The sequence below is a fragment of the Urocitellus parryii genome, chromosome X (assembly GCF_045843805.1).
Source record: "Urocitellus parryii isolate mUroPar1 chromosome X, mUroPar1.hap1, whole genome shotgun sequence".
Taxonomy (NCBI): Eukaryota; Metazoa; Chordata; class Mammalia; order Rodentia; family Sciuridae; genus Urocitellus; species Urocitellus parryii.
In genome coordinates this window covers 94,548,842-94,574,488 of record NC_135547.1, presented here as the reverse complement: position 1 = coordinate 94,574,488, position 25,647 = coordinate 94,548,842, and the positions used below count along the sequence as shown (strand labels likewise).

General features: G+C 34.1%; 1 protein-coding gene across 4 annotated transcripts in view; it reads left to right on the top strand.

Annotated features, from left to right (window-relative positions):
* Positions 1-25,647, top strand: part of Kdm6a (lysine demethylase 6A) — a 213,420-nt gene that overhangs the window by 151,481 nt on the left and 36,292 nt on the right. For 2 of the 4 annotated variants that reach the window (XM_026379704.2, XM_077793987.1), the window contains exons 9-18: positions 6,845-6,938; positions 9,912-10,038; positions 14,896-14,994; positions 15,370-15,589; positions 16,157-16,291; positions 16,740-16,895; positions 17,447-17,542; positions 19,382-19,483; positions 20,453-20,848; positions 24,347-25,125. In XM_026379704.2, coding sequence (XP_026235489.1) covers positions 6,845-6,938; positions 9,912-10,038; positions 14,896-14,994; positions 15,370-15,589; positions 16,157-16,291; positions 16,740-16,895; positions 17,447-17,542; positions 19,382-19,483; positions 20,453-20,848; positions 24,347-25,125 — 2,204 coding nt within the window. The remainder of the gene's footprint in view (positions 1-6,844; positions 6,939-9,911; positions 10,039-14,895; positions 14,995-15,369; positions 15,590-16,156; positions 16,292-16,739; positions 16,896-17,446; positions 17,543-19,381; positions 19,484-20,452; positions 20,849-24,346; positions 25,126-25,647) is intronic. The other 2 variants (XM_026379706.2, XM_026379707.2) reach the window with 2 other exon arrangements.

Genomic DNA, 25,647 nt, shown 5'->3' with positions numbered 1-25,647 from the left:
ACAGTACTAAACAGTAAGATCATAATTAAAACATAAAAATGATGGGTTACCTCTATCTATTATGATTAAAGAAGCCCTCTCTGATAGAAACTGTTTGGATTGAGTCCTGATTGGAGAGGAACCAGTGATATAATTAGTTGGGGCTGATGAGAGTTAGTGTGTGTGTGTGTGTGTGCGCGCGCGCGCGCGTGTGCGTGCGCGCGCACATGCGCATTAGTACTGGGTTCTGCTAATAAAGAGGTGTTATAAGTGCAGTAGCTTTGTGGCATTACACCTATATAATTAAAATGTGTTTAGGTTGGGAATGTAACTTGGTGGTAGAGGTCTTATTTAGCATGTGTGAATTCCTGGGTTCAATTTCCAGCACCATTTAAAAAAAAAGTAGTTAAAATATGACATGTCATATGAATTGATAAATAGATTAGTGGAGTATATCCTAGAAAGCCTAGGAATAGACCAAGGTGCATATAGAAATTTAGCGTATGATGGGACTAAGATGGATTTATTAGTAAATGCTTCTAGGATTACTAGATAGATTTTAAAAAAAGAAAAGATACTGCACAAATAGTAGAGGAAAACATCTTGAAATCCTCATGAAATATGGTATAGGAAATATTTTCGAATTATGGCTCAAATTCAGAGGCAGTAAAAATAATAGTCATCCTGAACAAAATAAAAATAATTCCTATATGGCTGGCAAAAAGCCCAGAAGTTCAAAAAATATCTAAGAAACTGGGACCAAATTGTAACATGTACCACCGACAAAGGGCTAATATCCTTACTATGTAAGAAACTCTTAAAATGTTGAAGGAAAATGAAATCCTGATAGAAAAATGGGACTGGGGTTGGGGTGGTGGTGGTGTTGAATTGACAGTTCAGAAAACCAAGGTAAAATAGCCCTTAAACATGTGGAAAAGTTTTCACACATTGTTAGAGAGATGCAAACTAAAGCAACACTAGTACAGTATCTTACATATCCAGTTGTTGATAATTAAAAGGGACTGTTAGAAAACATGCCCTCTCAGGCATCATGGGAATGCAAACTGGTACAGTCTTTATAGGGGAGCATTTGGTAGTAACCTAGCAAAACAGTATGTGCTTTTGACCAGACTATGAATCTATCTTGGAAGTATACCTCCAAAAAGAAAAAAAAGAAAAAAGCAAAAAAAATGATAACAATTGCACCATTGTTTGCCATTGCAGAAATATTGGAAATAACCTAAATGTCCACACAGAGGAAAATGGTTATGTGAACTATAGTACATTCTTGTAATGGAACCCTAAGAAGCTACGGAAAAGAATGAGGAAGATTTGTGTGAAGGGACATGGAGTGATTTTCCAGGATATTCTGTTAAATGGAAAAATTGCAGAATGCACTAAGAACATATCTGTGTGAAAGAAAATATACATGTGCAAAACAAAGTATACATGTGCCTATTTCAAAAGAAATAGAATAAACCAGAAACAAAGGAGATTGGCTACCTTATAGGTGGTAGTTGTAGATAAGGTAATAGGGATGTGAAAAAAGTAGAACTTCTCTGAGCATATACTTTTTGGATAGTTCTGATTCCTACAACCTGGTAATGTTTTATATACCCCCAAATTAACTGAATATGATGAACCATTATGTCAGCCAACCTAAAATAGAACACAAACAGTAACAAATGAATCTAACTGTACTATGAATGAATAGAATAACTATACTGGAGGGTATTAAAAAAACCCTAAGTAACTTTGAAGAAGTGTTTTAACTCTATAGTGTAAAACTAGAAACAAAAAGAACTAGAAACCAATCCTGCACTGTAGTTAGTTTCTCACAGGGGTATAGATTATAAATTAAGTGTATTGTGAATAATGACAACCAGGTTTATCACTGTCCAAGAGAACTTACTGATAAAGAAGAAAGGCTGAACTGAATTCTGTGTTGTTGGGTTTGAATTGAAGATATCAGTATAAATGTATGGTTATGGATATAGTAGGTGGATAGACATAAAGGTAGGAGAATGTATTGTGTATATGTATGTGTGCTTACATAAATATATTTCCTAACCCTATTTGCTGGGAGGGCCTAGAAGCAGTTACTCTACCCAGCAACAGTGAACGTACTAGGCACTTAGACCTTCATTTCTAGATAACTTTCTTTAAGAATAGGACCCAGGGATCTTATGGAGGTGTGGGTGATTCTAGGGCCTATGAAGGGGAACTACAGGTTAAGCCTTGGAGTATCTTAATGGTAACTGAAAGTAAGGAAGTGTGCAAAAAGTAAAGAACCATGGGGATATGTCAGAACAACACAGGAACCATCTGCAAGGGTCAGGGTTCCTATTCACCAAAGTGACACAAGTATAGAAATGAATAATTATAGTAATGGAGCATAAGGTACAGAATATGTTAGTCCATACTGATGTAAATTAATAATTGAACAAATGAATGAAAGGTCTTACTGTAGAATTCTCATTAATTAATGTAATGATTAATGATAATATCTCCCTGTAAGTCCCTATAAGATACTTATTCATGACTTAGTAACATTTTTCAAAATAACTAGCCGGTATTTTTTGTGAGTCTCAGAATAATAAAAGTCAAAGACCTAAGGATCTGTCTCAGATTAGAAGAAAGTAAAAAGATATTCTAACTGAACACATTGTGGGATCTTGGATTGGATCCTGGACCAGAAATAGAACATTTGTGAGACAATTGGTGAAATTCTATAGATAATAGTGTTTTATCAGTGTTAATTCTGTCAGTCCTCTTTTCATATATTTTGAAGCTCTGTTACCATATCATCCTGATGATTGATTAGTTCTTTAACAAATTAAGTACCTGTGCGAGTATACATACCTGCTAATACTTTATCTTGAAGCCTGTATTAATCTGATATTAATCTATTTGCATACTGTTTGTGTATTTTTTCCATCCTTTTTTTTTTAACCTACTTAGGTTTATATGTAAAGTGAATCTTGTAAATACTGTATTTTTGGCTCTTCATTGTGCAAATCTATCCTGTGTGTCTCTTTTGTTTGGACTGTGTCTGCTTATAGTTAATTTGATTATTGACATGATTGGAAACAGCTGTCATTGGTATGTCTTTGTCTTATTTTCTTCAGGTTGCATTCAAGGCTTTTCTGTTTGCATTTAGTTTTGAAGAATTTGACTATGGTGTCCCCTGAGGTTGGCGTTTCCTTTATGATTATACTACTTACGGTTATTTTTAGTTACTTGGACCTGGAATTTGATGTCTTTCATCAGTTTTTGAGCATTCTCAGTCATTGTGCTGTCGTTTTTTTTTTTCTGTTTTATTGTTTTTCTATTCTTCTTGTACTACAATTACATGTATGGTAGACTGTTACTGTCTTAAACATTTCAGATACCCTTTTCTTTTTCTTTACTGTCTGTGGGTCCCCTTCTGCCTTTAAACTGGATGCTTTCAATTGATGTTTTTGAATTCACTGATTTTTTTTTAACATTCCAATTTACTGTTCACCCCCCATTAAAAAAAAATTCAGATGAGTATTTTCCAGTTCTACAACTTACTTTCTGTGGTATGATTTCTTACCCATTCCTTTATTCATTATTATTATGTATTTTTTGTCTGTAAACATTGTTAAAATAGCTACTTTATCTCCCAGTTTCAATATCTAAGTCATTTCACAGTTGGTTTTCATTCATTTCCTTTTCTTTTGAATATGGGTAAAATTTTCTTGATTCTTCATAAGTCTTGTAATTTTATATATGATGACATTTTATCTTACATATGGCATTGTAGAGGGTGACTGGTTTTTATTTGTTTGGAGATTTTTGGTGGTGATGGTGGTGGTGGTGTGATTGAACACAGGGTTATATTGAGCCACATCACTTACACATCCTAATTTTATTTTTAGACAGGGTTATACTAAGTTGCACAGACTGGCCTGAACGTGCTATCTTCCTGTCTTAGCCTCCCTGGTAGCTGGAATTGTGGGTGTGTGCCACCACACCTAACACCTCTGTTGTATTTTTCTGAAGATTGATATTTTTGTTTCATTAACTAGTTTACTTGGCTCAATTTTGTTCTTTTCCCCTTTTTGGGGGGGTACTAGGGATTCAACCTAGGGACACTATACCACTGAGCCACATTTCTAGCTCTTTTTAAGTTGCTTAGGGCCTAAGTTCCTGAAGCTGTTCTCAAACTTGTGACCCTCCTGCCTCAGCCTCCTAAGTCACTGGGATTACAGATGTGTGCTACCATACCTGGCTCAATTCAGTTATTTTAGACAACTTGACATTTGTTCTGTTCACACATAGTTGAGCAATCAATCAGAGATTTGGGCACAGTTTATGTGCAAAATATGATATTTCCTCACTGTGTCTCCTTTCTGGGATTTTTCCTTTTACATCTAGCTCTTGTGGTAGCTGTTGATTTCTATTTGAGTTCTAGCCAGCCAAGTATAAACTGGGGCCTTTCCTGCAGGTGAAAATCTCTCGAAAAGGGGATTACTCATCCGGTGACATTTTTTTTCTTTACATGTTAACTTTTCCTTTGGTTCAGTCTGATGTTGATCTCCCCTCTGGTACTTTCTGATCATTGACTTTTACATTTCATCCAGAATTTTAAGCTGTTTGTAAAATGTTACTCTAGCACTACTAGAGGCAAAACTTCTCCCCAACATTGTAAACCATAAATTTATGTTGTTTTTTAGACATTATTTATAATTGCTGTTTAATGTTCTGCTGGAAGCATCCAGTATATTTTAAATCTTTACTTGCCTAGTGACATAGACTTAGGTAGCCCCCAGTTTCCCTAAGTATAAACAGTACCTTTTAGAATATTACTGTTGGAATTTTTCTTTGCTATGTATATCATGAGAGTGAGATTGCTGGATTGTTGTATATTTGTATACCTGATTTCATAAGTAAATTCCCTTTCAACAGGACATGTTTTCCTTTACTCACATTTCCATAGTACTTGGAATTACCCATCTTTCTTAAATTTGCTGATCTCGAGGGTAGAAGGTGGTATATCATTTAAACTTGGATTTCTAATTTCTAGAGATATTGCACTTTACATGTCTTTCACCTTTATTATTATTATAAAATATATAATATGTATAATATAAAATGTTATAAAATTATATAAATGTGTGGAGTTTTATGTTCATTGCCTGTTTTCATGAAATGTTGAGTTGCATCTTTATTCTTCCTTAAGATTTGTGCTTTTTTGGCCATGTTCGGTAAATTCCCATCCCAAGGAAATATTCTTCCACATTTTCTTATCTTAGCTTTGTACTTTTTACCTTTTATATTTAGGTTTTTAATGCAGTTGTAATTTTTTAATGTAATATGATCCAGCTTCATGTTCCTCAATATGATGTAATCATTTTTCCAAGTATGTCATTGTTTTTGTCACTAGTGTTTGGAATATGTGTTAATACCTGTTGAGGTAGTTCTACAAAGATGTCTTGCTCAGATAAAAATGTGGTCATGTTATTTGAAATCATTCAGTGGTTCTCCATTGTCTTAGGATACATTCAGTTGTCTTTAAATGGTTTAGGAATATCTTTCCAAAGTAGTTTCTGCATTTTCTGCCTAGCCTCCCAATACTCTAAACATGTACCTGTTCTTCCTCTGTGAAGTATCATACTAATATTATACATCACACTTGTTTTCCTGTCTATATTATTTACTACTGTCATCCCAGCCATAGCCATTTCTGTCATGTGTTAGACATTGACCAAATATTTTTTGATTGCAGGAATTGAATAATTCTGCCCTTATCCTTCAATAACTGTCTAACTTTTAGACCAGATTAACATTTGGGTGCAACTAGTTTAGCTGATGAATAAAAGTTTACTTAATAACTGTGATAATCTTAATGGTCAATTCCCTAAAATCTTCCCACACAAACATAGATATTTGTCCTTAAATTGCCAAAGCTGTTTATTAATCTTACTTGATCCTTAGAACAAACCTTTAAATTGAAAGATGGAGAGATACCTCTTTTTTATTATTTTTTAATTGATGTCTATTCGTAGTGTAGGTGACTTGCCTGAGTTCCCATAGTTTTACATTTTTTACCTGTTTTTTGGGGGGCGGGGAAGAGGGGGGAGATTTGTTTGCTCTGGTGATCATATGGTAGTAGTAATATGAATAAAAAAGCTACTTCAGTCCATTGTTTAATCACATATTTTTAAAGGTAATATTTAAAGGGTTTTCTTTTGTTGGCTTTATCCTTTTGTTTTGGAGGAGTTGTCTTTAAGCACTATCATTACAACTCTAATGGCTTTCTGCCATATTAATACTTTTGAGGAGAGAACTGAGGATAAATGGTTGCATTTAGACTTTTCTTGTGGAACCTTAAATATTACAAATATAGTTAAGACTATAAGGGCTTTTTGATGTATCTGAAGTCATATAACACAAATGTTTTTAGATACTATTTTATATTTTTATCTACATTTGTATTAGGATTTGTTAGTTTTTGTTATGTGCTCTAGTATTTACTGAGTTGCTTGGAAACTTAATGTTTCTAGGTAGACTTTATCTTCATTATTATTGAGATAATTGATGTAATTAAATAGATTGAGGTGATTTTAGCTATTGGAAGTTAGCAGATTTTTAAAAGGTCATATTTTAGTACTTTGGTATAGTGAATATTACTTTTACTGGTGTTAGATACTCTGGAGCATGGTCTATTCTATTCAAAGCCGTCTGAGGTTGAAGAAACCTCAGTAATGGAATCAACACTTTTTCTTTCAGTTGATTTTTAAAAATATATGAAAGCATCAGTATTGTCTAATCCTTAATATATGTAATAGTTCTTTAAAGATTATGTTTATTTTTCTCTGAATCTCTTTCTACCCTTTAGAGGAAGTATCATTCTGCAAAGGAAGCTTATGAACAACTTTTACAGACGGAAAACCTTTCTGCACAAGTAAAAGCAACCGTGTTACAACAACTAGGTATGTAATAGTATGTGTTTAGTATAAGTGTTTCTTTTTATGTTTTTAACATGTTAGGATGGCAAATATGTGGCTCATTTATTCTATTCTATTCCTTCTTTTACTCAGACTTGATAAACTTCATTTGAACCCAACATCCATCTCCCTCCCTTCATTCTTCCCTCCCTCCCCTTCCTTCCTTCCTTCCTTCCTTCCTTCCTTCCTTCCTTCCTCCTTCCTTCCTTCTTTCTTTCTTTTTTTTTTTTTTTTAATTTTATACTTGGGATTCAACCCAGGGGTGCTTTACCACTGAGCCACATCCCCCAGCCTTTTTTATCTTTTATTTTGAGACAGGTTCTCACTAAGTGGCCCAGTCTGGCCTCAAACTTGTTATCCTCCTGCCTCAACCTCTTGAGTCGCTGGGATTGTGGGCATTGTACCACCTTGCCTGGTTGAACCCAGTGTATTTCTTCCCTCTACCAAGCACTGTCCATTGTATAGTGTATCGCAGTATAATTCTTTAGTACAAATGGCCCTTTTAAGCCCTCAGAATTACTCCCTAGTATTTAACCCATGATCCATGCCAGATGTAGATTTAGCACTTGGTTAAGTGATTTGCCTAGAATCACCTAGTGGTTGGTGAGCTTGTTTTCATAGTTTAATTATAACTAAAACTTTTTTTTTTTCTAAATGTGTAGCACATCTAACACTATATTTCCTACATGCATGCAATTCTATTCTGATATTGAACTTGAGGGTATGTAGCCATTTGGATGTCAGGTGTCACTGTCACCAAGAGGATAATAAAGGAGCTGTTTAACAATAATGCTGTTACTTAATTATTGAATCTTGTTTCTTTTCAGTTTTGTATATTTGGTTTTGGTTAGGGCAAATCATTAATTTTAAACCAAGATTGTACACAGAAGTTTTCATCATGTAACTATGTTTTATATAATTTTGAAGTATTTTAGATTTATTAATATATAATTAGCTATACAAAATAAACACATTACTTTCATATAAAATCTTTGTTTTTAATTTTTAATTTTATCCATTAGAATTTTACTTCAGTTGTCTGTACTTCTTAAGAGTTGTGGAGGATGCAATTAATTGATTTATTGTTCTGGGGACTGAACCCAGGAGCACTTTGCCACTGATCTACATCCCCAACCCTTTTATTTTTTATTTCGAGATAGGGGCTTGCTAAGTTGCTGAAGCTTTACTTCAACTTGGGATCCTCCTGTCTTAGCCTCCTGAGTTACTGTAATTACAGATGTGTACCACCACGCCCAGCTGAAAATATTTATTCTTAATGAGTCATCTTATAGTGTTTGAGTAATGTGAATTTTTATTTGTATTTTGTATTATATTTTATTTTAATACTGAGACTTGAACCCAGGGGTGCTCTACCACTCAACTGTATACTCAGCCATTTTTATTTTGAGACAGGGTCTTGCTAAGTTGCTGAAGCTGGCCTAAAGCCTGTGGTCCTCCTGCCTTAGTTTCCCTTTCACTGGGATTACAGGCATGTGCTACCATGCCCAGCTAAATTTATATCTTTAAATTAAAGCATGTTTATTAATACAGTAAAAAATTATTTTGATTCTTAAGTAAAAAGAACCAAATGTGATGCCTTTAAAAATGTTAGCAAAAATGCATTTACTTTTTAAATTTAAGAAATAAGTTGAAATAATCTTGGTTTCAACTGTATCTGACTTATAGATCATCTGATCTCTTTGGCAATGTCTTATTGAATTTCAAGAGTATAAAAGTAAACTTGTCATTGTTTTGAATAGAAAAATACTTGCCCCTAATTGGCTCAAATTTAACCTGCATCAATCCTTCCAATTTTGATTGTCACTGCTGTTGAAACAGCTCCTTTAAAGCCCATTTCTCTAAATACTGTTCTTACTACTATAGTGGGAGAGAGATGGGAAGAACAGATGACTTAATGTGTACTTGACTTAGAGTTGTATAAAACACAGTAACAAAATCCCCTTAAAATATCTTTTGGTGCATAGCAATTAGAATAAATGTCAGGAACAAAGGGTCCTCATTTGTTATATATACTATGGACTATATATAGTGAACAGAGCTAATTTTATGCATTTGAATGATCCACTGATAAATTCATCCAGATTTTTCATCAAACAAACAGTATGGTATTTGTACATTAGAATACACTTTTCTTATAGCTCTGGGTTTTTAAAATTATCAATTGCCAGTGAGGTAGAGTTGTGTGTGTACAATTTAATCTGAACTATGACTATATAGCCTTGTATTGTTACTTGGAAATAAACATTAGGGTTAATACAGTGTCTTGGAGATTCTTAAAATATACATTGATTTTTACATGGAATAGTAAAAATAAGACTTGGGCTGGGGATGTGGCTCAAGCGGTAGCGTGCTCGCCTGGCATGTGCGGGGCGCTGGGTTCAATCCTCAGCACCACATAAAAATAAAAATAAAAAAATAAAGATGTTGTGTCCACTGAAACCTATAAAATAAATATTAAAAAATTCTCTCTCTGTCTGTCTTAGGAAAAAAAGACAACATTTTTATATTCTTTGTTTCATTACTTGGACTTTTTTTTTTTTTAAATAGAAAAGACTACTGAAAGCCTGTAGAACCTTGTTATTTTAACTTTGCTTAATGTTATATACCTTACATTGGACATTTGATTGATAGTAGATTTCAAATCATAATTGTACTTGAAACTTACCATATAAAAGTGAATACATCATTAGAGTATGTATGCTTTATAACCTAAACGTTAAATATTATTTTAATTTTTCTTGAATGAAAGCTCGATGTGGCTTTGATAATTATTTACTGTGGGAAACAGAATAGCCAGTTCTAAAATGTGGTAGCATATACTCTAAACTGAATTAATGAGTTGATCGAAAAGAGTATTTTTATTTGTTTTCTGCTTAGTAATCTTAAAAATGAAATACCCAGGTAATGTATGTAAATATTTTAAATCATTTACTATAGGTTGGATGCATCACACTGTGGATCTCCTGGGAGATAAAGCCACCAAGGAAAGCTATGCTATTCAGTATCTCCAAAAGTCCTTGGAAGCAGATCCAAATTCTGGCCAGTCCTGGTATTTCCTTGGAAGGTGAGACTTTTTAGATATATGACTTTGCTTTTGTCCATTTCAATTACAGTCTAAAATGTTAGTTTATACTTATATCCTGAATAACGTGTTTTCTCTTTTAAATACATTATCAGAAGTATTACAATGGAAGTTAAAAGAAAGCTTTTAAATATGATGGTTTCCTTATAGCATAAAATAAGAAACAGGACATTTCTTATTTCGATATTGGATTTTCTTTTGACCTGAATTATTGCCAGTTTTTAAAATGTCTTATTGCCAGATATTAATTTTTTCAGTAAAGTGTTTAAATGCCTTTTCTTCTGATTTCTAGTATTTTTTCTTTATGTCTTTACATACCCTTAATGAAGAAGACATAAAGTAGCCTAATGACTGCTGGTAGCCAGAAGAGCCTTGTTATATGTAGTTTTGATTAATAATGTATATCTAAGAAATGAATGGACATAATTTGATTAATAGTAAATCTCAAGTCACAACTGCTTGATATATTATGGTGGAAAAAGTGGGTACATTATTATTAGATATGTTGAAAAGCAGAAAAGTGACATGTAGGGAAAAACATTTTCTGATTCTGGAAGCTTTTGTCATGGTTTTCAAACATTGAATGTCTAAATTATGCTTAGGAATTATCTCACCTATACTTTATGTATGTGTATTGGCCAGAAGACTTAGATTCAAGTACTGTCTTAGCTACAGTTTGTGGCGTTGTGGATGATGCAGTTAAACCTTTTGAGGCTTCAATTTATTTTAACCTGTTAATAAGAGTGGTTCTCAATTGGGGACTGTTGGGGAGTGCTGCTGACACGTAATGGGTAGAGGTAGGCATGCTGCTAAACATTGTCCACTATATAGGATAGGTCTCTACAACAAAGAATTACCTGGCTCCAAATGTCAATAATGCTACAGTGGAGGAATTTTAGATTAGGTGATCTGCTGGGTATCAAAAATATCCTATTTTGTTTTCATTTTAATTATTGTTCCATTCTCTGTTTACCTAAGAATATTGTGAGTAAATTTGCCATATAATCACATTAAACTTTAAATTATTTATATGGCTTCAGTTTTCCTTTGAATAGCAAGTATTGTTTGTGAGGAACAATGACGCTGTTTCTTTAAAGAAGGAAATAGTAAATATATTAAATATTAATTATTATGTTAAGTAATAAATAGTCAAATATTTAAAATATTTGATTGCTCATTAATGTACTATAAGTGTTGACTGAAGGCTACTTATTTAGGGCAGATTTTTCTCATTCCTGTTCATGCTTATAAAATAGTCTAATTTGAGTTGCTCCTAAATAAAGCTCGAGTGTCTAAACCGTGTTTCTCTTCTGTGAAAGCAAAAACTGGATCTTGTCATCTTTCTTTTTGCCTGACAGAATGATTATTCAATAATGGAATAAACAAACAAACTAAATTCCATTTGTACACTAGTACCATTACCACTGTTAGTGTAGCAAAATGTGAGGTTTCATGCAGTGATGACTATTAAGAAGATCTGATACTAGGAAGTGGGGGTTTCTAGATTTCCTATAATTTCAAAGTTTATATATGAAAATTTCTTTTAATATAGATTAAAAGGAATACATGTTAGAAAGTGTTTTCCTTTTGTCCTAAGATTAGTAGTTTAATACAAAACAATAGTGTGAATATCATCTTAGTAAAAGTTTTTAAATTCAAATTCTGGATTTATAAAATTAATATATAATGAGCTATATCTAAAATTATTCTTAGTAATCCTGTAATTTTCAGCTTCAGTGAGCAATATTCCAGAGAAGTTTTAGAGTTAACTGTTTTTACATGTGAAACCATTAAGGTGTCCTTAATTTAATCTTTTGGAAAACGTTTCCAAGTGTGTAATACACTTTTCCTGACTTCTCAAATAAAGGTACTTTTCACAATTTAACTTGCTTTAGAGTTCAAGGTAATCATTTTAGACATTCATTATTTTTCACCTGTAATAATTCTGGTTCTGGTTTAGATTTACTTTGATATTTACTTACCCTCTTTCGCTGTCTTCTAATGTGAGAAAATTTTGTACATAAATTATATTTTAGAAGTTATTTTAAAGTTCCAAATGAAGACTTCAAGTATCAGAAACTTGGGGGTTTGATGACTAATGTCTCTGAGGCTTTTTATTATTTACTTCTTCATTTAGGTCTGTGTTGAAGATTGAATACGCTCATCATTTACCATGTGTGAAGTTGTTATGTGGTATTCTACTGTATTGACCCCTGTCGTTGACCTTGTTATCACAAACTATAGAATATTAGAGTTGGGAGGGATAAGAGAAGTCACCTTGTACCCTATAAGTACTGTCATTTTATAAATGTAGAAAGTAGATTCAGAGGAATAAAATGTTTTGTCCAAGGTCACACAGATATCACAACAGGAACTAGACCCTAGGTTCACCCAGGGCTTTTTAAATTACATAGGCTGTCTCAAAGGAACCTAGAACCTAGTTAAGGAAAAGTTGTTGGTGATTGGATTGGGACATTTCTATTTGGGCACATTTATTTCCTACTTTGACTTTGTAGGACCAGAATGTGAAAACACTGATTTGGGGGCACAAACTACTTATTTCTGCCAGCAGTTATGCAAATTTGTCTATAAATCTAGAGATTTGGCTTTAACAACAACAACAACAAAAGGAGCACATTTCCTACTCTTTGTTAAGCGTTCCCTTTCCCTGTAGTATCTGTCCCTGTTTGGCATTTTTGCTGACCTTTTCTCATGAATTTTCCCTTTATGAAGTAATCTGTAGATGATGTCTGAAACTTTTTCTCTTCTGTCTCAGCTACTAATGTTTTTTCCATTGTCCAGTGCACATGGTGGTGATTCCTTAGACTTACATTTCTTATAGGTGTCCTATGCTCTTACAGCTTCTCTTCCATATAGATAAATTCTAAGTCTAGATTTGTGTATTTATAAGCTATCTTAAAATTCCAGGTCCACATCTGTTCTTTACCAAAATTTCCCATTTTAATGTCTTTACTGTGTTAAAATCAGTATATATCAAACCACATTCATCACACTCCTCCCCTATCCAGCTTCTTGCTCTTTTCCTTTGGGGGGGGGAATCACCATTTTCTTCCCTTTTCTTATGGTGCCAGGGATGGAATCCAGTGCCTCATTCATGCTGCACAGGCTCTCTACCACTGAACTATACCTCCAGCCCCATTTCTTTCCTGTTTAATCAGGCTTTAAAGCTAAGTTATAGCCCCCATCACCATGCATATCTAATCAGCCAGTCATGGAGTCTTTATTTGTCTTTTGCATTCTTGTTTTTGCCATCTTTTGTTCTCAACACTTCCATTACTTTCACTTCAATTTTGACCTTTTCAAATCCAGTGAGTGTTGGGAGGCTGAGGCAGGAGGATCTTAAGTTCAAGGCCAACCTCTAGAACTTAGCAAGGCCCTGTCTCAAAAGGGGGGTGTGTGTGGCTCAGTGATTAAGCACCCCTGGGTTCAATCCCCAGTCCAAAAATAAAAGAAGTGTGACCATCCTTTTTTTTTTTTATTGTGCATAACTTATTTTCCTTTTAGTCTGCCTGTACATTGTTCACAGAATTAATATTCCTGTAAAGTGCTTCCACTTTTCCCTTGTTAGGAAAACAAATTTCAGGGTATTCTTGAGATGGTATTCTCTACTGTTTTGTATCTGTGTTTTCTTATAAATACATTATTCTTTGCTCATACTTATTCAAAATACCTTCTCTCATCTTCTCTGCCTAAATTAGTGACTCCCAGACTTTTAGATGACATGAAAGATTCAAAGAGTAATTTAAGATAAAAATATGTTGTTCAGGCAAGCAAAGGTGTTTAGTTTTTTTCTGTTTTGCACAGCACGAATATTAGCTTATTAGAAAAATTTTATATGTGTATGTTGTATGTGTGATTGTTTTTTCATGTTGTCTGCTTGGCAAACTTGCCATATGTTAACTGGCAATTGGAATCATTGATCTAAATAATAAGCACTTACACATAGCCATATCACTTATTCTTACTCTCCCCACCTCCTTTTTTTTTTCTTTTGCATTTTCTAAATTTTGCAGTAAATAGTAGTCTGTTTCTAGATTGTCTTTGCTAGCCATTTCATATGGTATTCCGACATTTATTTTTAATTCTCAGCTAAATTATAAGCTTCTTGAAGACAGAGACTGGGGTTTTTCTTTTCTTTTTTCCTTCAGTGCCAAGCTAAGAAGACAATTTCTGTATTTGTAATTTCAGCTGCTATCTATGTCCATCTGGTACATTTGTATTAAGAAAACGGCAGGTCCTTGAAACTTCAATCTTACCTTGCTTTATTCATTAGTCATCAAAATATTGCACTTTTTATTTTGTTTCTGATACTTAGATATCTGAGATGGACTGTTACATTTTTTAATGAATTAAAGAATTATTGCCTTCCATGTTAATGAGAAAGAATAGAAATCTGATTCAAGTCTTACCAACATTCAGTGTTTTGTTTGTTTTAAACTATATTCTGACTGTATGGAAAGGTAGAGATGAAGATACGTAAGTGGAGTGGGAAGGGGGCATGTTCAACTCTTGATATTATAATATTGAAATGATATGGCCAAAACCTATTTTAAGGGAGTTCATTAGTACAGCATGCTTTAGCACTTATAAGACAGACTATAATATACTTTACTGGAGTGCTTATTATAATATACATTATAATTCATATATATATATATACACACACACACACGTATACACACATATACACACATATACATAAATATATTAAATTTACTAGGCTTTTTAAAAATTTGCTTTGATATATAGTTCATCCTTACAGCAAATTAATTAATTTCAGTACTAATGGAATTTTCTTGATTTCCCCTCCCCTCTCAGGTGCTATTCAAGTATTGGGAAAGTTCAGGATGCCTTTATATCTTACAGGCAGTCTATTGATAAATCAGAAGCAAGTGCAGATACATGGTGTTCAATAGGGTAAGACTTTGTATAAAATTAATGGTAATTTAGTTGACGTGCAAAGAAAATTGCATCATATACAATGTACTTTTTTTCTTTTTTCTTGGTACCGGGGGTTGAACTCAGGGGCACTCGACCACTGAGCCACATCCCCAGCCCTATTTTGCATTTTATTTAGAGACAGGGTCTCACTGAGTTGCTTAGCGCCTCACTAAGTTACTGAGGCTAGCTTCGAACTCTCGATCCTCCTGCCTCAGGCTCCCGAGCCCTGGGATTACAGGCATGCGCCACCGCGCCCAGCTCATATATAATGTACTTTCGTAGTTTAAATCATGTTGTGAATCTAAGCAGTTCCTCTTAGTTAACGTATTTGTTGTTAATTTCTCTTCCTAGTGTGCTATATCAACAGCAAAATCAGCCTATGGATGCTTTACAGGCCTATATTTGTGCTGTACAATTGGACCATGGCCATGCTGCAGCCTGGATGGATCTAGGCACTCTCTATGAATCCTGCAACCAGCCTCAGGATGCCATTAAATGCTACTTAAATGCAACTAGAAGCAAAAGTTGTAGTAATACCTCTGCACTTGCAGCACGAATTAAGTATTTACAGGTAAAATTTTTAAATAGCAGTCTCTTAAAGCCATGTATTTACCCAGGACACTCAGGCAGGAGGAGGGTGGCTGGAAAGTTTGTCTAGTTGTGTTTTGATGTCTATAATCTGTTTCCATATTTTGTAAACATACCATAGCTTGTAATATTATTTTACTTTTCATTTTAAGTAAGATATACAGTATTTTAAAAGATGCTCTTTTGCACATTTACGCTGTTGATGCATATTAATTTACATAATTTTTTTCTATGTGCTGTCTACATTTTTAAGTTGTCATAGCATTTTAAAGAAAAGAACACAAACACTGTCTTTCACTCTTGCTTGGAGTTTCATGAGAAGACAGCTATGAGAACTCTGAAAACAGAGCTCAGCTTTGTTTTGATTCTCACAAAGGTTTATATTCCGGTTACCCTCTTTATACTTAGTATCTTTCTAAAGCCCCAAATTTAGAAGCTATTTTCTTTAAAAAAAAAAAACAATTAGCTATACCATTTAGGAAGATTTAGTGGACTTGCTCTTACTCAAGTAGGCTTGTGTTAAATTTGCTTTTTACATAATTTTTCCTAGGCTCAGTTGTGTAACCTTCCACAAGGTAGTCTACAGAATAAAACTAAATTACTTCCTAGTATTGAGGAGGCGTGGAGCCTACCAATCCCCGCAGAGCTTACCTCCAGGCAGGGTGCCATGAACACAGCACAGCAGGTGAGAAGTTGGGTTATGTTCTGCAGGTGCCCAGCTTTAAGGGTTCTTTTCAATCTGTAGTGGTCAAGCTTATTTTACTAAGCCCAGGAGGCTTTTATTAATGAAAAGCCTTTTGATTTAATTGCAAAGGGAATCTAGACCAAAATAAAACTCCCTCTGATATGGGAAGATTTTGGGGTGCCAACTTAGACCTTTGTGCATTTTCATTATTTTGAAGGAGATTTCTTAAAGTAATGCTGCAATGGTTTATTTAATTTTTAAAGCAAGTTTTTCAAAGGAAGGTACACATTCCTCCATTGATTATTCATTTGATTTTGATTTTCGATAATTGCAATCAGCGATGTCCACATAGCTTTGAAAAGTATGCAGCTTGTAAAGTTTTGTAATTTGAAGGAATGAATTAAGAACATATAGAACCCTATTTTTGTCTTCCTTCTGTGATTCTTAGGCATGTAAACCTCATCATCCAAATACTGAACCTGTATTAGGCCTCAGTCAAACACCAATTTCACAGCAATCCTTGCCACTACACATGATTCCTTCTAGCCAAGTAGATGACCTGTCCAGTCCTGCCAAGAGGAAAAGAACATCTAGTCCAACAAAGGTATATGTTTTAGAGAAATAGAAATCCCAGTCAAAAGAGAAGCTCTAACTGCCCTGAAATTGTGCAGTTTGAACAACTCCTGTCCTTTACTTTAAATCTGTGGACATCAAAGAGTGAAAGGTTTGAGTTTTTCCATCCCAAACTCTTAGAATCATTAAATATAGACATAGGGATAAATTTGCATTCATCAAATCATTTTATTCATCTCCTTGCCGTTAAGATCTCAGCACACTTTTCATCATCACTTTTTACTGACATTGAAATAAACTTAATGTTGGATCTAGTGAATAGTTTGATATTTAGGCTAGCCACTTGGGCCATAGTTTAGGGGTGGGTCTTTTGGGGTGGCTTATTAAAGAATTAGTATTTTAAATTTATGATTTATAAACTTAATATGCATGAAAAATTATTTTTTAAAGAATATAATGTTATAACATCTTTTATGTGTAAATAGTCCATAGTCATTTGGCCTCCATTAGTCATTATTGTTAACTCTATGGATTTAACCAAATATTTTTTAATTTTTTTTTGTTTTTATCAATTTCCCTCAGAATACTTCTGATAATTGGAGTGGTGGCCATGCTGTGTCACATCCTCCAGTACAGCCACAAGCTCATTCATGGTGTTTGACACCACAGAAATTACAGGTATGTAAAACTACACTTTTGACAGATTGTTTTTTCTATTAAAATGGAGTAGAGGTAGTAAGCTTTAAGTTCTTTAGGCTTTCTTAAAGCTGAATGGTAGTTAACTCAATTGATAAGTCCATAAGTAAAATGAACCCACATTTGCCAGAAAAATGGAGATAATTCACTCGTTTTTCATTTTATTTTTAAATAATTCTTTCTTTTTTTCTTTTTGTAAACAGGTAATACATTCACATGGTTCAAAATGCATAAACTGTAATGTAGAAAATACATATGGTAAAACCTCCTTCCAGTTCCTGCCCTTACCACTCACTTCTCCTAACAGATGGCTGGTGTTACTAGTTTCTTTTCTGTCTTTCCAGAAATAGTTGTACATGAACAAGCGGATAAGCTTACCCCCTTTCAAATACTATTCTCCTTGTTTAATAAAAGAGAATATACTATATTCAAGTTGTTACCCCTTATCTGTAGTTCCGCTTTCTGCAGTTTCAGTTACCAACAGTCAACTGTGGTCCAAAAACATTAGATGAGAAATTTGAGAAATAAACCATTGATAAATTTTAAGTTGTATTATTCTGAGTGGCATGATGAAATTCTACTCTGTCCCACAAAGGATGTGAATTATCCCTTTGTCCTGCATATTCACACTATTATATACTGATTGGCCTTAGTTATTTAGTGGCTATCTCATTTATCAAAAACTGTTGTAAGCTGGGCACTGTGGCACATGTCTGTAATCCCAGCAGCTTGGGAAGCTGAGGCAGGAGGATTCCAAGTTCAAAGCTAGTCTCAGCAACTTAGCGAGGCCCTAGCAACCTAGTGAGACCCTGTCACGAATAGAAATAGATATGGCTAAGTGGTTAAGTGCTTCTGGATTCAATCCCTGGTACAAGAAAACAAAACAAAAACTGATGTAATTTTGTGATATTTCAGTGCTTGCATTCAAATAACCCTTAGTTTACTTGATGATAACCACAAAACATGAGTTATGATTTTGACAGTTTGGATATGCAAAAGAGAAGCCACATAGTGCTGCCTTTAAGTGAAAAGATGAAAGTTCTTTATTTAATAAGAAAAGGAAAAAAAATATATGTTGAGGTTGCTAAGATCTAAGGTAAGAATAAATCTCTTACCCATGAAATTGTGAAAAAGGAAAAAGAAATTGGTCATTTTGTCGTTGTACCTCAAATTGCAGAAGTCATAGCCACAATGTGCAGTTTTTTTTAGGATAGAAAAGGCATTAAATTGCAGGTTTGGTAATCGACAGTTTTAGGTTTCCATTGGGGTCTAAGAAGATATTCCATGTAGATGAAGGAGGTCTACTATTTAACAATGCATTTTACAGACTTCTCATGTCAGTATGTAAAGTGCTTCTTTGTTCTATGGTTGCATCATATTTCTTTCTGTAGATGCCACACTTGTTCTTTAAGCAAATAACTAACTTTGTACATTCAGCTTGTCTTCAAACTTTAGCTGTTCCAAGCTGCTGGGATTACAGAGCTGCTTCAAGATGCATTATTGTCATAATATATTTTTAAGCTTTAGGAATTTTCTATACTTGTGCTGAAAAATATTGTATCAATCAGTAAAATTTCATGTCCATTACTTTGAAAGATCACATTATAGTAAGCTTTGTTTATATGAATTCTTAGTTTTTAGGTTTCTCAAGCTTTTTAAAGGACTTTATCTTGGCGTTGATGATTGTTGGTCAGAAATCAGTGTCTTTGCCCAGATAGTGGCTCTGAGATTATTCAGTTATTTCAGAGAAAGATTGCTTAGAACATTTAACTTGTTTCTTAAATATGTCTTTGACTGTATTCTCCTTTTTTCTTCTTTTAGCACTTGGAACAGCTCCGCGCAAATAGAAATAACTTAAATCCAGCACAGAAACTGATGCTGGAACAGTTGGAAAGTCAGTTTGTCTTAATGCAACAATCCCAAGTGTGTATAGCATTTTTTCCCTAAAATTTGTTAGCATTTTGAGTATTTTTATTAACTGTGATATTATTTTAAAGCATGTTCATACCAAATTCTACTTTCTACCAATATTGCATAGAATTTAGTGATATTTGCTTCTTAAAATACTAGATATAGCAATTATACTTTAGAAAAAAATCAGCAATAAATTTAACTTTGAACACTTTCATGTTTTATTATTTATTTACATGGCATTTGTCCTGTATCCTAAGGGCTTATGTTTAGCACCTAATAAGCTATCCTAAACTGAGATGCCATTCTTATAGGGTTTGTTTAGTTTGAAAATATGGCGTACTTGTTTATGATGAAATTTTGAGATCTTCTATTTTGTGTTATAGAAAGGACCTAGTTCATATTTCATGGCAGAATCATCACAAATTTTTTTGCCCCTTCCCTTTTTCTTTTTGCAAAAATGTGGGATGTGACCATTTTAAATTTATGCTAGTGTTACTTAAAAAATTTATTACTGAACTCTTTGGTGAAAGATTATGACACTTGTGAATATGTTAATGCAGTAGAGATGATTATGCAATGAAATATGCTAAATTGTAGATTTCATAATTTTCAACTGCTTTCTTTAGTGATTACTAATGGGATGTTTCTTTAAAGTGAAACATTTTTGCCTTTTTAAAAAAATTTTTTATTTTAATTAGTTATACATAACAGGAGAATGTATTTATGCACTTTGATATATCATACATAGATGGGATATAATTTCTCATTTTTCTGAGTATACATGTTGTGGGGATAGGAAACATTTCTGCTTCTTATATGTGAATAAATACAATTTCTTATTTTTAGCATTGCTATTTTTCAACCTAGCAAAATATTAGGGTTAAATCAGAGACTACCTGATTATTCATCTTCACATTCTGATTCTGTTTCCCATGGACCACACACTCAGCATTTACTACTTTTCATTTGTTTTGACAGATGAGACAAACAGGAGTTGCACAGGTACGATCTAGTGGGATTCTTAATGGGCCAACAGCTGACTCATCACTGCCTACAAACTCAGTCTCTGGCCAGCAGCCGCAGCTTGCTCTGACCAGAATGCCTAGCGTCTCTCAGCCTGAAGTTCGTCCTGCCTGCCCTGGGCAGCCTTTGGCCAATGGACCCTTTTCTGCAGGCCATGTTCCCTGTAGCACATCAAGAACGCTGGGAAGTACAGACACTATTTTGTTAGGCAATAATCACATAACAGGAAGTGGAAGTAATGGAAACGTGCCTTACCTGCAGCGAAACGCACTCACTCTACCTCATAACCGCACAAACCTGACCAGCAGCGCAGAGGAGCCGTGGAAAAACCAACTATCTAACTCCACTCAGGTAGTAGACCAGCTGCTTTTTTGTCCTCCCATATAGTATTATCTTTATTTGGTTTTATACATTTTAAGAGAAGAAGTAGTAAAACTTGAGGGAACTGTTTTTATGAGGATTTTTGTAGTACTACAGTTTTCTTACGATATTGTGATTCAGTATATGCGTATATATTTTCTTTTCCTCTAAAATTTCCCCAGACACAGGTATTCTACCCTATATACAAAAGAAGAAGAAAATAGATCATATAGTCCCCCCAAACCCATTGTTAGTTTACAGTGGTATCTATCATAAGCAAGATGTTCATTTCTGTAGCAGTAGATAGTGATCAACACCTGAGTATATTAGGAAAGCAGATCCAACAGATTAGCTCATAGAGTGGGGTGTAAGAAAAAGAAGTCTCAGCTAGCTAGACAAACTAGATGAATAGAGGATACCTCGGATATCACCAGGGGGTAAAAACAGGTTGAGAAGAAAACTCATTTTTGAACCTTGGGGCATTCTAGTCTAATATGCCAGGAAATTTAAGAACCAGCACAGAGGAACAAAAGAGGATTGACCTGTGAGGTAGTAGAAGATCTAGGAGAATGTAGTGATTATCTGAAGCCAAATAAAGTCTTTCAAGGAGGAGGTCATGATCAAAGTGTACATCAAAGAGTGCTTATAGATCAAGTAAGGTGAACTGGGTATTGATCATCTGAGATATTTGGTGACATTGCTGGGCTTGAGAAACTGCAGAGTATAGGCAAAATCTGCCCTACAATCTGTTTTTTTTTTTAAATTAATAATAGCTAGTGAGCAATAGATGGGTTTTGCATTTTTAAAGGGTTGTTTAAAAAAAATGAAGAATGTGTGACAACGTATGACCTGCAAAGCCTGAATATTTTCTATCTGATCCTTTGCAGAAAAGATCTGCCAACCTTTGTATTAGAGCAATTTCATTGGATTGTTGGGGGAAGAAGGCTTGCCTTCAAAATGAAATGGGAGTAAAAAAAACTGGAAGTATCAAATATAGACAATTCTAGCACAGACACTCAGAGTCATATAGGCTATATAAATAGGAAGTATAGCTGAAGGGTAGGTAGGATCAAGAGTTGTTTTGTTTTAAATTTAAAATGAGAGAGAAAGCAATCTAAACTAATGGGAAGCATTTAGTAGAGAGGAAGAAATTGACAGGAAAGAAAAGAGAATTGTTACAGTGAACAGAGGATATGGTTTTGGGAATTCATTGTTTTTAAACATTAAAGGAAGAGGATAACATGAGATTTTTGTTTAAATACTTATAAAAGTTCTAATGTATAATTGGTAGTTAATAAATGGGAGCCATTGTGAGGATTGCAAGATATGGTTGTATTATATTTTTACATATAGTTGCTGGAAATTTGCCATCCTTTAAAAACATAATGGGGGGTGGGGAGAACAAACCAAAACCAAAACCTCAGGTTTCAGGCCTTCTTAAATGACTGAGAATACTGAGTGGCAGGGAGCTCCAGCCTTTGTTTTACAGGCCTCTCAAGTCCAGTGTCTGTTGCAATGTTACAATTCAGGTAATTAAATTGAGAAAGTTGTCTAAAAATACTGTTGAACTGATTCCAGGTTACACATTTCCCAAATGAGGTTGCTGCATGTCACTACAGCTGGAGAGCCTCTATCTCTGGTATTAAAAGCATAAATCTCAATTAAACAGTATTTTTTTATATATACTGTCTCATATATAAACTTACTCAAATATTTTTCTGAAGTCATAATGAAAACTAAACCATTGACAAACCTATATGATATAGTATACACATTTGATCTTTTGGTGATAGGAAGAAATATAGATCTGTTGTTAACTTGCATTAATAGTTTTGAATAGTTTATTCAGAATTTGCTTTTGGTAACTAACAAGATATGAAAGTAAAATTATATAAATCATAGGTGATTCTTCAGCAAGTACTCTGAATTTATTGCTTAAAATGTCTTGACTTGCAGATAGAGAAGGTGTTATAAGCAAGTTTACCACATGTCTGCATATTAAATCAATGTATTTGTTGAATGGTTAGCCTCTGAGTTAAATATTTGATGATAAGTGAAATTTTGGCTCACTTACCCAGACTTTCTTGGATAATGCTTTAAATATGGATATGCTTATAATCAATATTTTTACTTTATGAAAAGTTTCCATGTAACTTAACAGATTTCATCTTTCAGCTATTATTATGGTTGAATTTTTAGTTACATATTTAATCATCTAATTGCACTCCTTTACATGATCACTAATGTGTATCAACTTTTTATGTTCCTAGGTTTTTAGTTTTTAGGTAGATAAGCTTCTTGAATAGAAACATCATTAGTTCAGATTTTTAGCTTAAGAAGCTTGTTTTAGGGGCATGCTAGCTGATTTTAACTAGATTAGATGTAAATTCAGCCTTTTGCATATAAATATATCATCAGCTAAATTATTATTCCTTTATAGCTTATTACTGACAAGTTAAATTTCACCTTTCAAAATGCTTCTAATCTTGGTACTGATGTAATTTTCAGCTCAAAACACAAAAGTCTTAAATTTTTTTCAAGGGGTTGGTGTCCATTTAGTTGGAATATAAGTTAATATATGATAATCTTATAAATCTTGTGAACTACTACTAGTTTTGATCTGAAATATAACAATTGAAAACTACTAAATTATTGTTTCACAATTCCAATGTTAATAGTATTGTTGAAAAATTAAGCTTTCCGACTTAATTATTTTGTCAGTAAAATAAAATGAAATATTCTTCTTAAAGAAGTTTCTCTGCAGCAGCAGGGGCAATTTTCAGGTAAACATTGTACATCTTAGTTCCATTTATCTTGTCTTCATTTCATTAAATGTCCTAAGTGACTTTCCTGTGGACTTGAAACTTTTACTAACTGTAGTATACTGCCCCCTCAGATTGCTTACATAGTAGCAGTATATTTTCCAAGTGTTTGAATTAAGTTGATGAAAAATGTTGTTTATTCCTATGTCTTCTGTGGACACATATAGTGTTTTTAATATATTGTGGGCTAGTAGTTGGGAAAACTTATTCCTTGACATCTTTTCATAGATTTGAAAATTTTGCTCTTAATTGGATATGGGTACTTTAATGGTATTTGAATTAAAGAAGGATGTATTTTCATTGTAACTTTAAAGATTTAATGAATTCTTTTTCATATTAATCTGTTAGTAGATCACACATAGTGAGTTGGTTTATGTTGATCTATGGTTATGGCCTTAATTATTAATGATACTTTAATCCCTGCCTAATATTAGAGATGAAATTTTATAACATATACAGTTTGGAATTCTCAGTGCTTCATGTGAACTAACTTCTGTCACACACAAAAAAATGAAGAAACACCTTGATAACTTTAGGAATTGGGTAAAATTATCTTATACCATTAGATGTTCGTTCTTAGTGGCTTTGTTTTTTAATATTTTAAATTCCATATATGACCTCAGAATTTGCTTAATATTAGATTTGAATGATTTTTCTTTCTTTTTAGGGGCTTCACAAAGGTCAGAGTTCACATTTGGCGGGTCCTAATGGTGAACGACCTCTCTCTTCCACTGGGCCTTCCCAGCATCTCCAGGCAGCTGGCTCTGGTATTCAGAATCAGAATGGACATCCTACCCTGCCTAGCAATTCAGTAACACAGGGGGCTGCTCTCAATCACCTCTCCTCTCACACTGCTACCTCAGGTGGACAACAAGGCATTACCTTAACCAAAGAGAGCAAGCCTTCAGGAAACACATTGACGGTGCCTGAAACAAGCAGGCACACTGGAGAGACATCTAACAGCACTGCCAGTGTAGAGGGACTTCCTAATCATGTCCATCAGGTGACGGCAGATGCTGTTTGCAGTCCTAGCCATGGAGATTCTAAGTCACCAGGTTTACTAAGTTCAGACAATCCTCAGCTCTCTGCCTTGTTGATGGGAAAAGCCAATAACAATGTGGGTACTGGAACCTGTGACAAAGTCAATAACATCCACCCAGCTGTTCATACAAAGACTGATAATTCTGTTGCCTCTTCACCGTCTTCAGCCATTTCCACAGCAACACCTTCTCCTAAATCCACTGAGCAGACAACCACAAACAGTGTTACCAGCCTTAACAGCCCTCACAGTGGGCTACACACAATTAATGGAGAAGGAATGGAAGAATCTCAGAGCCCCATGAAAACAGATCTGCTTTTGGTTAGCCACAAACCTAGTCCTCAGATCATACCATCAATGTCTGTGTCTATATACCCCAGCTCAGCAGAAGTTCTGAAGGCATGCAGGTTAGTGTGGGAAAGTTCATCACAGAGTGAAAATGTTTGACTACTTACTGGCCTGATCGGAATGCTGAAATGTGATTTGGATCTTTTAAGATAAGGGAAGTAAGAAAAAGATGGTGTAGTAGTTCATTTAAAGTAAGAGTTTGACAGAAGCTTTGTTAAGCTTGGATGTTGTGGTCATATTTATTGATGTATCAGATGTGAAAAGGATTTCTGTAAATGGCTTCATCTGAATGGGTGTGTCTGAGTGTGCGGTTACTGCCCTCTACTGGTTACTAGGGTTGTTTGCTTCAGTGTGATTGACTGCTCTGGGGATTGAAACATGGGAATGGGTTAAATCACATTTGACCAAAACACAAGGTCTGGCAAACTTTTTGTTTAAGGCAGAGAGCTGAGGATTGTCTGAACTTAGTAAACAAAACCTTTTGATCGTAGCCTGTTAAATGTTAGGCTATGAATGAACCTCAGCAATTATCAAGGATAATCTCAGTTTACAGTTAAGAAAACTGGACTGTTTTATTTAAA